Genomic DNA, 14,055 nt, shown 5'->3' with positions numbered 1-14,055 from the left:
GTCTCATCTATCAAACTAACATAATTTGTTATCTCAATCTCTTTGTTTCAGTCTCGTATTTGTAAACGAAACACAGCCTTACTACTTTTCATCCTGTTCAATAATCGTGATAGATTAAATCTTTTGTATTTATTTAATCTTTAACAGTGTGAGTTGAACAATCATGATTAGAAGGCCAAAAAAAATTGTATTGTTTCTTAATCAAGCACCATTGCTTTATTTCCCAAGGCAATTGTTTTCTTCACATCCAACATCAATGTCTTGTTATTAATGTACTCTCTTTCTCTCTCTCTCTTGTGGTCCTTCAATCCACTCCCTCACTTTCCTTTATTTATATCTCTCTTATCACTTTCTCCATTTCTGCATAAGAAACCAGCTTCTATAATCCAACTACACTACTAAACCATTTTTCTCTTCTTCTCCTCTTAATAATTCCACTACAATCCTTTCTCTTTAAATTTCTTTCCGTTAATTATTCAAACTCCCCAACCAAACCCCATTATATATATATTACATCATAATATATATACTCTTTTAATTATTTATTCCCTACACTACTTCTATATCTTCTTCTCGGTTGGTTCTGTTTGCATCAGTTTCTATATTAAAACCCTGAAACTGAAGCATCATCACACAAAGCCTATATTATATATAATTTACTAGCTTCAATATTAACCCAAAAATAATATATATATTTTTTTCTTAGGGACGCATATAAAAATATATATTGAACATTATGTCTAGCAGAAGGTCAAGGCAACAATCAGGGTCTAATAGAATCTCCGATGACCAAATCATCGAACTTGTTTCAAAGTTGCGCCAACTTGTTCCTGAGATTCGAGATAGGCGCTCTGATAAGGTATTATTATTATTTTTCCATTTTTTTTTAATTTTTCAATAATGCCCTTTCTCATTATTATCTATCTTTTTCTATGTTTGGGTTCTATATGCATGAAAGATTAATACAATAATAGTACTAAATTAAACTTCAACAATGTTTGGTCTAACCTAGCTAGTAGGATAAGTTGTATATGTATAATAATATATATATTAAATTATTCATGGAATTGATTTCACCAATATATATATATATATATATATATATATATTGCTTCAAAAGGTTCATATATTAATCAATCCAACTACGTTACCAACACCATTTCTGCCAACATCTACCAACTCTTATTTATAATTGTGTTTAATGAAAGTGTTTTTGTGGATGTGTCTAATAAAAATGTCTTTTTTATAGCTGTATTTTAATAGAAGTGTCTTTATAGATATATTTTTGGATATGTCTCTTTATATATGTGTTTAAAATATAATAACTAATCATTGTTGGTAATAAGTTGACAGATAATATGTTGATACCCTATACTTTTCCTATATTACTTGATTATATATTACTTTAGCTTGAAGAAAATAGTTGTAGTTAATTTCAAGTATGCTAGGTAATGCAGCTAGGAAATAGCAAAATGTGATTTCTTATGAAAAATATCTTTTTGTAATGTTAATATTAAGAGATTTTAAATGGTTTAATATTTTAACTGTATATATTTAAGTGAACTATTTTATAATTTATAATATCGTCTTTACATGCCAATGAGTTATAATTCAAATGACATAGTCTTTCTATATTCACTTAAGAGGTTGCGAGTTTGAGTCTTCCTATTTTTGGTAAAAAAAAATTGTCTTTACATAAAAATGTCTTCAAAAAATAACCAACACAAAAAAAAAAAAAAAGAAATACAGGGTCTTGAATAAATTTTACTAATTCTGTCAAGTTCTGGAAATTAAATTATTAAAGGGTAGCTAGTGTAGGGAAGCAGGGCAATTAACATAATGCCATATGGCTCATATGGCACATGTAAATCATATTATTATTATTATTATTATTATTATTATTATTATTATTATTATTCAAGAAGGATTCCAAATAACCCCATATTTTAAGAGCATAATTCTTAAAAAATTAAAAGAGGAATATTATATGTATTATTTTTATATAAATTTTTTATTGTTTTTACTTTTGATATTAAAAATAATTAATAAAAAATAGAATTAAAATATACACAAAAAATAAAGAATCGTTAAAATGTAAAGGAATCTGTATATGTATAATGGGTCAAGGGGTTCACATTGACTTGAACATAACATATAGATATGTGTATGTAGATTTAGAGGGTAAAAAAAGGAAAGAAAATAATAAAAAGAAGGAAACAGCACAGAAGCCTAGATGGTGGAAAACTGGAAAAGAGATAAAATGGTGTCTGCTCCATAACAGTCATGTGGTTGATTTGGACCTACTTCAACTACTGCTCAAACGAAACTTCCCTCTGTATGCTCTATGGTCCCTCAAATATAGTCAAATAGGACTTCATAGTACATTTTAAATAAATAAATACACAGATTCTATTAAAAAATTTTTTAAGTATACCCAATATTTCAATAATTTTTAACTGTTGAGATTAATTATATATATATATATATTATATATATTTTATAATTAAAAGTAATAGTTAAAAATTACTAAAATATTAGTATAATAATACATTTGAAAATTTTTTTATTCTATTTAGTATAATAATAAAGTAATACTAAAAAACAAACAGTCAAACAAATTCAGTATGAAATACACAAAAAATAAATTTTTGTTAAGTTTGTATTTTAGATATTTCTTTTTATTGAGTTTCGGATATTCTTATTTTTAAGAATTTTAGATTTTTTTTAATATTGCATATTATTGATGGCATGGTTAATTATTAATTTGATGACTTTTTTGTTTTGAATAGGTTTCAGCTTCTAAGGTTCTACAAGAGACATGCAACTATATAAGAAACTTACACAGAGAGGTTGATGATTTAAGCGAACGTTTGTCTCAATTGTTGGCCACAATTGATGCTGATAGTGCTGAAGCTGCCATCATAAGGAGCCTAATTAACCAATAAAAACCAAGTATTTTATTTAAATATTATTAATTATGCATGATTTCCATACTCAAGGAGATCATATATTATATGAGTGTACCTTTAATTAACTTTAAATTTCAATTTTAGGGTGGTAATTATTAATTAGAGTGCAGTTTGATATGAGTTATATTATGTGTGCCTCCCCTCCTCTATATGGTAGGTGTAGTGCACTTTTATTGTATGGAAAAAAAAAAAAAGGGTTTTGTAATAAGAGAATTTAAGGACTTTTGTCTCATAGTTATAATTATTATATATAGCTATAATGCGTGCTATACATGCATGCTCTCATTTATAGATGGGCCAAAATGTATCAGCTGTTAAATTATTTATTAAAGTTATTTCAGTGTTTTAATTAATTAGTTTAATTAATTACTTTTTATTATTTCATGACTTCATATATATTATCGTGTGTGGGAGAATTGGAAGACACATAATATATTCCAAGTTTATCAATAATAAATATATATATATAATTAATAAAAGTGCAAATCTAATATATAGAATATGTTAATTAATTAATTAATTAATAATGGAAGGTATAAGATGAACATTATCATCGTGATGTGTTTAATTACTTAAGGTATTTTGTCGGCAATGTTGGGTTCAAGTTTATAAAATGACATAATATTCAAAAGATCGTGCTCATCAAAGCGTTTGACGTGAAAGTGATTTGAATCTAATGATGGATATAGTTGCTCATATAATAACATATAATATATATTAAGTGATATATATTACTTACATTTTTTTAACCGTATATTAAATATATATATATTAAAAATCAATCATTCGTATATAATATATATTAAAAATAAATTAAATTATATAGTAATAATTATTTTTCATTTACACTTAGCATTTTTGTATTTTTTTTTCCAATGCTTTGGTCTTTACTTTGAGTTAACCCTCTTTGTTTGAGGAACTATTTTGGAAGGTTGCTTCTTACTTTCCTACTTGACTAATGATTATCTATTTTGATTATTTCTTACAAAGACAATTAAATATAGAAAATATTTACAATAGTCTTGATTTTTTTTTAAAAAAAGATGTTAGGTTATTATTATTTTTCTTTCTTCTATTTATCTTACTTTGAATAAACACTAGTCAACTCCTCCTTGTTTTCTGTTAAAAGTGTTGACTACTCCAAGTATTTCTCTATTTTTAATTAAGAAATTGAATTTAATAAGTGTTTTAAACATTTAAAAATAAAATACGAATATAAAATCTTAGGTAAAAATTATTTTTGTGAATAATTTAAATAACTAAAACATATAAAAATGTTTCACAGTAATTTAAAAATTTACAACATTAACGGTAATAATACTCAAAATCAACAACTGGATTTTTATAAAGAAATATGATTTTAAAATACTTATTAAATTAAATAAAATATTTTAAAAACTTTTTAATATTTTTTATTTGTCAATACTTTTAATGAATAATATTTTTTCGAAATCTTAATTAAGTTAACCAAAGCTCAAAAATGAGTTATTGAAAACCCGGAAAATACCCCCTAAAATTAACTATAATCAAAACCGGAGATGAGCATAATAAAGATTGAGAAAACCCTTTTTGTGCTTTTCTTTTGAACTTAATTAGATTTTGTGGTTTGACTTTACATGAAAAGATATTCATGAAAAAGACAATTAGCAATCATAATCATTCTAACAAACTTTAATCAACAATATAGTGTGACACTGCTCCATTTCATTTACTACTTCACCTCTCTACCAATCCTACATATACTACACATCTTATCAACTTTTAGCACAATCAACTTCTTACTTTTCCTCAAATATAAATAAATAAATAGGTTCTCCTGTTAATTACCACTTATGGTCACTCCCCATCTTTAATTACCACTTCACCTTTTTTTTTAATTAATTGACCATCAACCTCTTTAATTTCATTAACATTTTCTTCACATCATACTTGAGGATATATATGTTATTTCGAGAGTTGAAAATAAGTTTTCAGATAATATGAAAGATTATTGTTTATTAAATTCTCAAGATTAGCGTAGCTAGTTATTAAGGAGCCAATATATTTTTTTTTTATGATGATGGCAAAATAAACATAATGGAAACGAAAAGAAGATATATATAAGAACGGAAATATTTGGTAATTAAAGCTTTATTTAGCATTCATGCAGTAATTAATAAATACTAATTAAAGTAAATTTTAATTATTTTTTTTATCTCTCTAACATTACTGATGAGAAAAAAATTTTAAAGTAACACTATGATATATTAATTCATACATTAATTAGCTTTAAAGAATGAAAGGATTGGGCGGGAGCCAACATTGCAGCAAATATTATTCAACATAAGAAAAAAAATCTAAAATTCAAACTCAATAAAAAACATACTTTGAGTAAATTTCATAATGAGTTTGTTTAGCAACTTTTTATATTATTGTCGGTTAAAATTAACTCTATAGTACCTCTAATTCTTTTAAGATTGTATGTGTTTACAAGCATAGACAATGAGAAATAGATATAAAAATACAAAATTATATTTGTCAAATAAGACATTAATAAAAATATTATGTTCTGTAATATTGAATTAGTATATTTTGTACAAAAATATTAGTAAAAAATACAACCTATTTTTTCTTTTTTTCTTTTATTTCTACTATCAATATTTTATAATTATATTTTCTACCATTTTATTTTTCTTTCTAAGTTTTGTGTCAAAAAAATAAAGATAAACTGAACTTTTTATTATTTATTCTATATTATATTCACTTTGTTATTAAACAAAATAAAAAATATTAAAATTTATATTTCTATTATTTGTATTTTATTTTTAGTGTCATATTTTTTCTTGTTTTCAAAACTAAACGCAACCTAATATTTACTCTTAAAGAATTCATATAGCAGTTCTTTTTATATATGTAAAAATAATTGTTTTTATTGAGGGAAAAAAATACTAAATTGATAATTTTGCAAGAGAGTGTTTGTTTTTATTTGGTTATTTGTATATTCCGTGTAAGAGTGTGGCAGTAACTGTTTTCCCTGCCGACTAATTAGAAAAAATAAGAGAAAGAAAAACCTACAAGTTAAACGACATTGTACTTATTTGCACAGAAACATGCTAGAGCATAGCTCCATTAATTATTAGGTGGTTGATTACCCATTTGAGGCATATATTTACTAATAATAAAATGCTATATTTTTAGCTGAAGCAAGGTTAGCATAGGTAGCTATGTACTAGACAAACATGGTTGGCCGCTACATTATATTCATATATGGAAATTAAATCATTATTTGTATCTTAATAATAAATACAAGAATTTCATTTATTTTCATTATTACTAATTTGATGAGGATTATTTTATTCGGTGATTTAGTTATTATTAACTATTTTTGTAAGCTCTCATATACCCTAGTCTCTAGTTGTATGTGTCTAGATATTTTGTAAGGGCTATCTATCAAAATAACCAATTTGGTTGTTCGATATTTGCTTATTTAAGTGTTGAGAGTTTGAATTTAATTTTGTATATATAATAATTTATTAGTCAATGATAATTCTTTAAATAAAATTTAAATTTATAAAAAATTAGTTTTTGTTCTATCAAATTGAAGAATACTATAAAAAATAAAAAATTGTAAAAATAGTGAATCAATTTAGTTTTCAAGAAATTATATGTTTTAAATTAATCTCTAAAATATATAACAGTAAATCTGAATGATCATTCTATTTAAGATAGAGAAATTTGAGATTTCAAGTGAAATAGAAAAAGTTAATTAAGTATGTAAAACATGAAATTATAACAAGATATAAATAGTAAAATCATCAAATCTAGTACAAATTTTATAAAATTGATTGATTCATTTAAAATCATAAAATCGAAAGATTTTAAGAATTAAATCGATATTCTAACTATTAAACTTCTATCGGTTAGATGATAACATACACAATTACACATTATATAATAATTTTACAAGATGTCATCATTTAATTAGTAAAATGATCAATTTGATTTATTATTGTATCTTTTATTAATCAATTTAAGGAATTTAGGGTTTGTTTGGGTGCCATTATCTTGATAAAAAAAGATATTTTTCAATGAAAAAGATCTTTTTTTGTATTTTTTAACGTGTTTGGCAAATTTTTAGTAATAAAAGTAATAGCAGTAGGAAAATTAAAAAAAAAACATCGTTTTTAAAAAGCTGTAATTTACATCTTTTTTTTAAAAGATCTTTTTTCCTTAAAAAAAAGATGTTTTTCATATAATAAATAAATAAAAAAGTACTTTTATATTGTTATACCCAAACATAATTGATAAATAAAAAGATCTTTTTTACATGAGATACTCAAATATAAAATTACTTTTATTTTTTCATAAGATCTTTTTAAAAAAGTAACTCGAAAAAAAAAATCTTTTCTTAAAAACTCATCCAAATAAGTCCTAAATCCTTCGAAAACCAAATCGATGACTATATAATTTTCAAGTATCATTTTGACCCTATTTTGTAATAATATTTAAAAAAATAAAAAAGTGTACGTAGCTATAGCAATTAAACTCTGACTTTTACTATGCAAGTTGCACATATATGGTTAGAATAACGTGGTGAGAATGAGAATGGTAGAAGAAGTCCTTTAAAAAAATTAAATGTGTAGTTATGAGTTATTATATGGACAAAAAGGGAAAGGGACTAAACGCTTTTCCAAAGGGTCCAGTTGTGTGCCATATGATCCATACATGCATGGTAGATGCTTCTTTCTCTGAATTTGGAAAACGATAACTGAGACTCATACGGTTATAATCATGTATACTGCTCAGTGTGTATCAAATCCGCAGAAATCCATGAAAGGTGACACTCATTATCATTTTCCTCATTTATGTTTTCTTCTTACCATTCTTTTTAATTGTGGTTCTCATATTGCGCCCTCTAATTCTAACCAAATTAACTGAATTCGTATCACTTTATAATTATTAAAAAAAAAAGTTAGTTATCGATGATTTTTTTCATATTTTACTGATGGATTTTTTTTATTACGACGGATTATATGTTCGTTGGTCGGTAAACACACTATTATTGTTTGATTTGTTCCTACGTAAGCACAGCAAATTCAGCCCAAACTCACCCAGTAAATAGTGAGTCAAACTGAATCTCTCTAACGAATAAGAGGGATATCTACCCCTGTTAAACCATAATGTTCGAGAGACAAAAAAACACTGTCAAAACTTTTTTATTTAGTATTCATTAATTGTCGTAACAATTAATGAATGATAAATAAGACAAATTAAAATTGTTTTTGGATGATTTTTTTTAGTTATCAAACATTTTCGTCTTAAACGAATCAACCGAGTCGGACAAGGCCAACTGGGGAAGAGAAAGCAAGAAGGCCCTCTCCACTACTTCGATTATACAACATGCAGGAGATAACTCCCTCAATCTTAAATAATTATCCCCTGCAAACAAAGGATGACTACCATTCATCATAGAAATTATCCCTAAGAATGACTCACTCCTCCTACTATCTATTTTATGAATACTCTTATACTTCAATTATTACTTATTTAATTTATATACTCTATTTAAAATTTTTGTTAACTTATTTCTTACTAGAACTTCCATCATCGTCCCAAAAGTGGATAGGAGCATACTCAAAGGCATTTGGATCCCCTCTAAGCTTAGCCAACACTAAATCTATTTCAAATATTTCTCAAAACACTGTTTAATGTAAAACAAGTGTGTGAATTTATCTTTTATGAGAAAATATAGGGAGCTAATAGAATATTTATACAATGTGTACAATGAGAGTATAGGAATGTTCGATTCAGTAGAATATCAAATGTTTATTATCCATAGTATCCGGATGGTTATTCTAGATAGTATGGGTGTATTGTGTTTGAGAAATTAGTAGTATTTTACTATGGATGTTCATTGTTTAACTCATATTGAGCCAAATAAATAGCCCATTATACACATTATACAAATACTCTATTGACTCTCTAACGAGATTCATCTTTTATTAATATTAGGGTAAATTGCTTAATATAGTCAGTATTTTTGTTCTTTAACTAAGGGTTTATGACTAAAACACGTGAACGGAAAAAATTCACTGAAAAAGTCCAGCCCCTTAGTGGACGAACTTAATTATTAGATAATTTAGCTACTATAGAATAAAATTAGTTTGGATTTAATTAGGGTGCGGTTGATTTTAGAATTAGATTTTATCTTTATCAAATTGCATTGTAATATTGATATGGCCATTATAATTCGGCTATACACATTATAGATCGGTTATCAATAACAGACATAAAAATAAATATTGAAATGTTCTGATATATCATTATTTTTCATTAAGACAAATTATTCGAAAGTATAACTGATACTTCATCCTAAATATAAAAGGGAGGTAAGACATTTATTTAAAACACAACAGCAATACTAAGTTTATTATACATTCATTAACTTGAGCGTCGGAGTGCCTTTTGCAGGTACCCACCCATTTTTTTCCCTGCTGCCGAAGTATAACTCATCTCGATAGAAGGCTCCTAGTTATTCACTGGCGGATGAGCTATACAGTGGCCCACCTTCACAAAAACAATTGGCGCCCACCATGGGCCAGAAACAAAATTCCTTTTTTCTTTAGGTACCAAAACCTCCAGATCTACTCATGGCTGACCAACCTCCTCCCACACCATCTGAGCTTCTTTGGATGATAACGGAGCTACAACAAGCTAATCAGTGCATGGCAGAAGAAAAACAAAGAATGAAAAATCTGATAGCCGAGTTAACCAATGCCCGGATTCAAAATAATGATGATCACAACAAACAAACAGATGATGAGAAAGAAAATTCTGATCCAACGCATGACTCTGAAACTCAACAACCAGAGGGAGACTAACAAAACAATGAAGACGAATTCGACAACGCAGTTGGACCATTCACGGTAGATGTCATGAATTTCAAACTATCTAGGAATTTTGCGTTATCAATAACTCGACTCCTTATGATGGCACGGGTGATCCGAAGAAACACGTAGAAAAATTTTGCTCTATGATGATAGTAAACGGTGCTTTTGATCCTATCTTATGTCATTATTTTTCTATTTTTTTTAGACGGTCTTGCACTTGATTAGTTTTCATCTTTGCCTGCAGATTCTATTTCACGCATTCAGGAGCTCGCCAAGCTATTTGAAGATTAGTTCGCTGCTTCTTTCATACATTTACATGACTTTGATTATCTGAACACTATCAAGCAAGGACAACATGAAAGTCTAAGGGAGTATGTCACTTGCTTCACCAAAGAAGCAATGAGCATTCCAAACCTCCACCCAGAGGTACACCTACATGATATAAAGAGTGAACTCCGTCCAGAAAAATTTCAAGAGGCTATCACAGTAGCCAAACCCAGAACCTTGGCTGAGTTTCGCAAGAAAGTCAAGGTTCAAATGGAGATTGAAGAGCTACGCCAAGCTCGGAGATCTGAAAAAAGCTAAACCAATAAGGATGACAACAAAGTTCGGGACAATAAGAAACCCTTCCGGTTAACACCGCGTTACGATTCTTATACCCAATTCAACACCAAAAGGGAGAAAATAATCAAAGAAATACTGAATGCAAAACTAATCAAACCCCCTCGAAAGGCCGAAAACTTCCAAGATTTAAAGAATGTGGACAAGTCAAAGTATTGTGCCTTTCACCGAAAATATGGACATACTACCGATGAGTGTGTCATAGCCAAAGACTTGCTAGAGTTATTAGCTTGGCAAGGACATTTAGAAAAATATATCGGCAGTCACATTAAAAAACGTACACCATATTCAACCAACCAACTTTCTGTAGGGCAATCTTCTCGCGACAAGGACAAAGCAACTCATGCTCAACCCAATCAATCTCGAAGTATCATTAATTGTATATTTGGGGGCTTTGCTAGTGGTGGAACTACAAGCTCGGCTCGTAAGTGTAGCTACTGAGCTATGCTTGCCGTTGAAGGCGCCCTCAACAGTCCACAATCTTTGTCCAATTTTTCAGAGATGACATTTCAACCGTCCGACTTCCATTCAAATGAAATCAATTTAGATGACCCAGTCGTTATCTCCGTTCAATTGGGGGATCTAATTATCTGCAAAGTGCTATTAGATCCCGAGAGTAGTGTCAGTGTTCTTTTCCACTCCATATTCCAAAAAATGAAGCTGAGTGACAACACACTGCAACCATCTGTTGGAGACTTAGTAGGATTTTTAGGTGAACGAGTACCTGTCTTGGGATCTGTGTGGTTATAGACCACACTTGGTGAGAATCCTCTAACAAAAATTCTAGATATTCAATACCTTGTGGTTGATTATTTCAGTCCTTATAACTTAATTCTTGGCCGACCTTTCCTGAATAAGTTTGGTGCTATAGTGTCAACAATTCATCTTTGTGTTAAGTTTCATGTGTAGGACAACTTTATTGCAACAATTCATAGTGATCATCGTGAAGCTTGGCATTGTTATAATGTCAGTATAAAATTCCCTGTGGCCAACCGAGCTATAGATGTGCAAGTAAACGCCGTCCATAACTCACTCGAGCTCCCATCATTAGTCGAGTTAGACCGAAGAGCTGAGTTTCAAGACCGGCTCACCCCAATGGACAAGTTACAAAAATTTTCTTTAACTAACGATCCAAATTAGTTCACTTTTGTAGGTTTAGCTTTGCAAGAAGCTGAGAAGGAAAAGCTCAGACAATTTCTTCAACAGAACGCCAACCTATTCGATGGGACCCCTGCTGATATTCCCGGCATTGATCTTTCCATAATATCTCACAACTTGGCATTAAACTCATCAGCTAGACCTATAGCACAGAAAAAAATACAACTTCGATATGGAGAAACAACAAGCATCCTTGGAGGAAACTAAAAAGCTTATCGATGCCTACTTTATCCGAGAAATCAGGTTCACAACATGGTTAGCCAATATTGTTATGTTTAAAAAACACAATAATAAATGACGCATGTGTGTTGATTTTATTGATTTAAATAAAGCATGTCCAAAGATGCATATCCCTTACCATCTATTGATGCTTTAGTTAATAATTCATCTGGCTTTGGCATTTAAAGTTTTATAGATGCATATTCTGGTTATAACCAAATCTTGATACATCCTTCAGATCAAGATAAAATTATTTTCCTAACTGAATATGGTAATTTTTGCTATAAAGTTATACCTTTTAGCCCTAAGAATGCAGGAGCTACTTATTAATGACTTATGGATAAGGTGTTCGTCAAACAAATTGGTCGGAACATAGAAGTCTATGTTAATGACATAGTAGCTAAAACCAAGATTGGCAACTCTCACGTAGACGACATTGTGGAGATCTTCAGCCAAATCAGAAAATACAATATGTAACTAAACTCCGAAAAATGTGCCTTTGGTGTCCAAGGAAGTAAATTTCTCGATTTTTTTCCTTACAAGCCAAGGTATAGAGGAAAATCTTGACAAATGTCGAGCTGTGTTGGAAATGAAGAGTCCTCAAACAATAAAGGAGGTCCAACGATTAACAGGAAGACTTGCTGCCTTATCAAGATTTTTACCTTGTTTAGCTTCTAAGTTTTCTTGTTTTTTTCAAATGCTCAAAAAGAAAAATGATTTTAATTGGGATAATGATTGTGAAATTGCTTTTTCAAACCTCAAAACTATTCTTTCAAAATGTCCGATTTTACAAAAGCCTGAATGTGGGGAGGAACTTTATCTTTATTTATCTATCACTGATTGGGTTGTTAATTCTGCTCATGTTACATAAAGGAACAAGGTGCAAAATCCTATTTACTTTGTTAGCAAATCGCTGCAAAACACAGAACTTCGTTATTCGAAGATAGAAAAGCTCTCCCTAGCTTTGGTATTCTCAGCTTGACGTCTTTGACCTTATTTTCAAAGCTATATCATTAATGTTCGGACTGACCAACCACTCCAACAAGTGCTAACAAAGCTAGAATTAACTGGACAACTAATAAAATGGTCAAGCTGTCTGAGTTTGATATCAGATATCACAGCCAAAGATCCATCAAATCACAATATCTTGCGGACTTTGTCGCCGAGTTTATTGCTCCTAATTTCGATGTACCACCCATAGAATGGACACTTTATGTAAATGGTGCCTCTAATGCACAAGGGTATGGGGCTGGTATTCTTCTTGAAGATGGTAATGAAATTGTTCTAGAACATTCTCTACGTTTCTCTTTCATGGCAAGCAACAATCAAGTCGAATATGAGGTACTCATTGCTGGCTTAAGGTTAGCAATAGAACTCAACATTCCTGAGATAAAGGTACATTGTAACTCTTTATTAGTAGTACAATAAGTGAATCAATCCTTTCAAGTCAAAGACCCTCTTTTAACAAAATATTTAAAAATTGTTAAATCTCTCGTTTCTTCTTTTTCAAAATTTGAAATACATCATATTCCAAAGGAACAAAACCACTGAGCTGACATTTTGTCTCAGCTTGCCACCACGCAATCACGCACTTAAACTTTTCTACAATCTACTTTAGCTACACCAAGTATCAATTTAATTGAAATTTTAAGCACCACCCAGGATCATGACTATTGATGGCCCTATATCCAGTATCTAAAAACTGGAAATATTCCGTCCGAAATTGATAATTTGAAAAAATTCAAACGATAAGCTTCCTTCTTTACATTATTAAATAATAACCTATATAGACAAGGTTATACTCGTTCACTATTAAAATTTTTAAATAGGTCGGAGGTAGATCTCACCTTAGCGGAAGCCTACGAAGGTATCTGCAGTACACACGTAGGAGCTCGAAGTCTATCTTCAAAAATTTTTCATGCCGGCCTTTTTTGGCCGAACTCACATAATAATTGTAATCAAAAGGTAAAAATTTGCACAAATTGCCAAAAACATGCTCCCATAGTTCATGTCCCAGCCGAGCTATTGCACAACTGTGAAGTAAGTTGACCCTTTTATCAATGGAGAATCAATATTTTCGGTCCATTCTCCATTGCACCAGGTCAGGTAAAATTTTTAGTTGTAGCTATTGACTATTTCTCTAAACGAATTGAGGCACAACCATTAGCCAAAATCACATCCCAACAAATGATGTCTTTTGTTTAGAAGCATGTTATATG

The 14,055-nt window shown here is 29.4% G+C and overlaps 1 protein-coding gene across 1 annotated transcript; it reads left to right on the top strand.

Moving 5' to 3' along the window:
* Window positions 1–382: 382 nt before the first annotated feature.
* Window positions 383–3,276, top strand: LOC130957896 (transcription factor PRE6-like). The gene is made up of 2 exons (XM_057884738.1): window positions 383–859; window positions 2,790–3,276. The coding sequence occupies exons 1-2, from the start codon at window positions 737–739 to the stop codon at window positions 2,943–2,945; spliced, it is 279 nt and encodes a 92-aa protein (XP_057740721.1). The 5' UTR covers window positions 383–736; the 3' UTR covers window positions 2,946–3,276.
* The last annotated feature ends 10,779 nt before the right edge of the window (window positions 3,277–14,055 follow it).

The sequence above is a fragment of the Arachis stenosperma genome, chromosome 10 (assembly GCF_014773155.1).
Source record: "Arachis stenosperma cultivar V10309 chromosome 10, arast.V10309.gnm1.PFL2, whole genome shotgun sequence".
In the NCBI taxonomy this organism is placed as follows: Eukaryota; Viridiplantae; Streptophyta; class Magnoliopsida; order Fabales; family Fabaceae; genus Arachis; species Arachis stenosperma.
The sequence above is the reverse complement of the archived record's forward strand: the minus strand, read 5'-3'. Positions and strand labels throughout refer to the sequence as shown.

Coding starts and splice junctions, on each gene's coding strand:
- LOC130957896 (XM_057884738.1), top strand. CDS start 737: ATGTCTAGCAGAAGGTCAAGGCAACAATCAGGGTCTAATAGAATCTCC. Junction 860..2,789: donor GAGATAGGCGCTCTGATAAG/GTATTATTATTA, acceptor TGTTTTGAATAG/GTTTCAGCTTCTAAGGTTCT.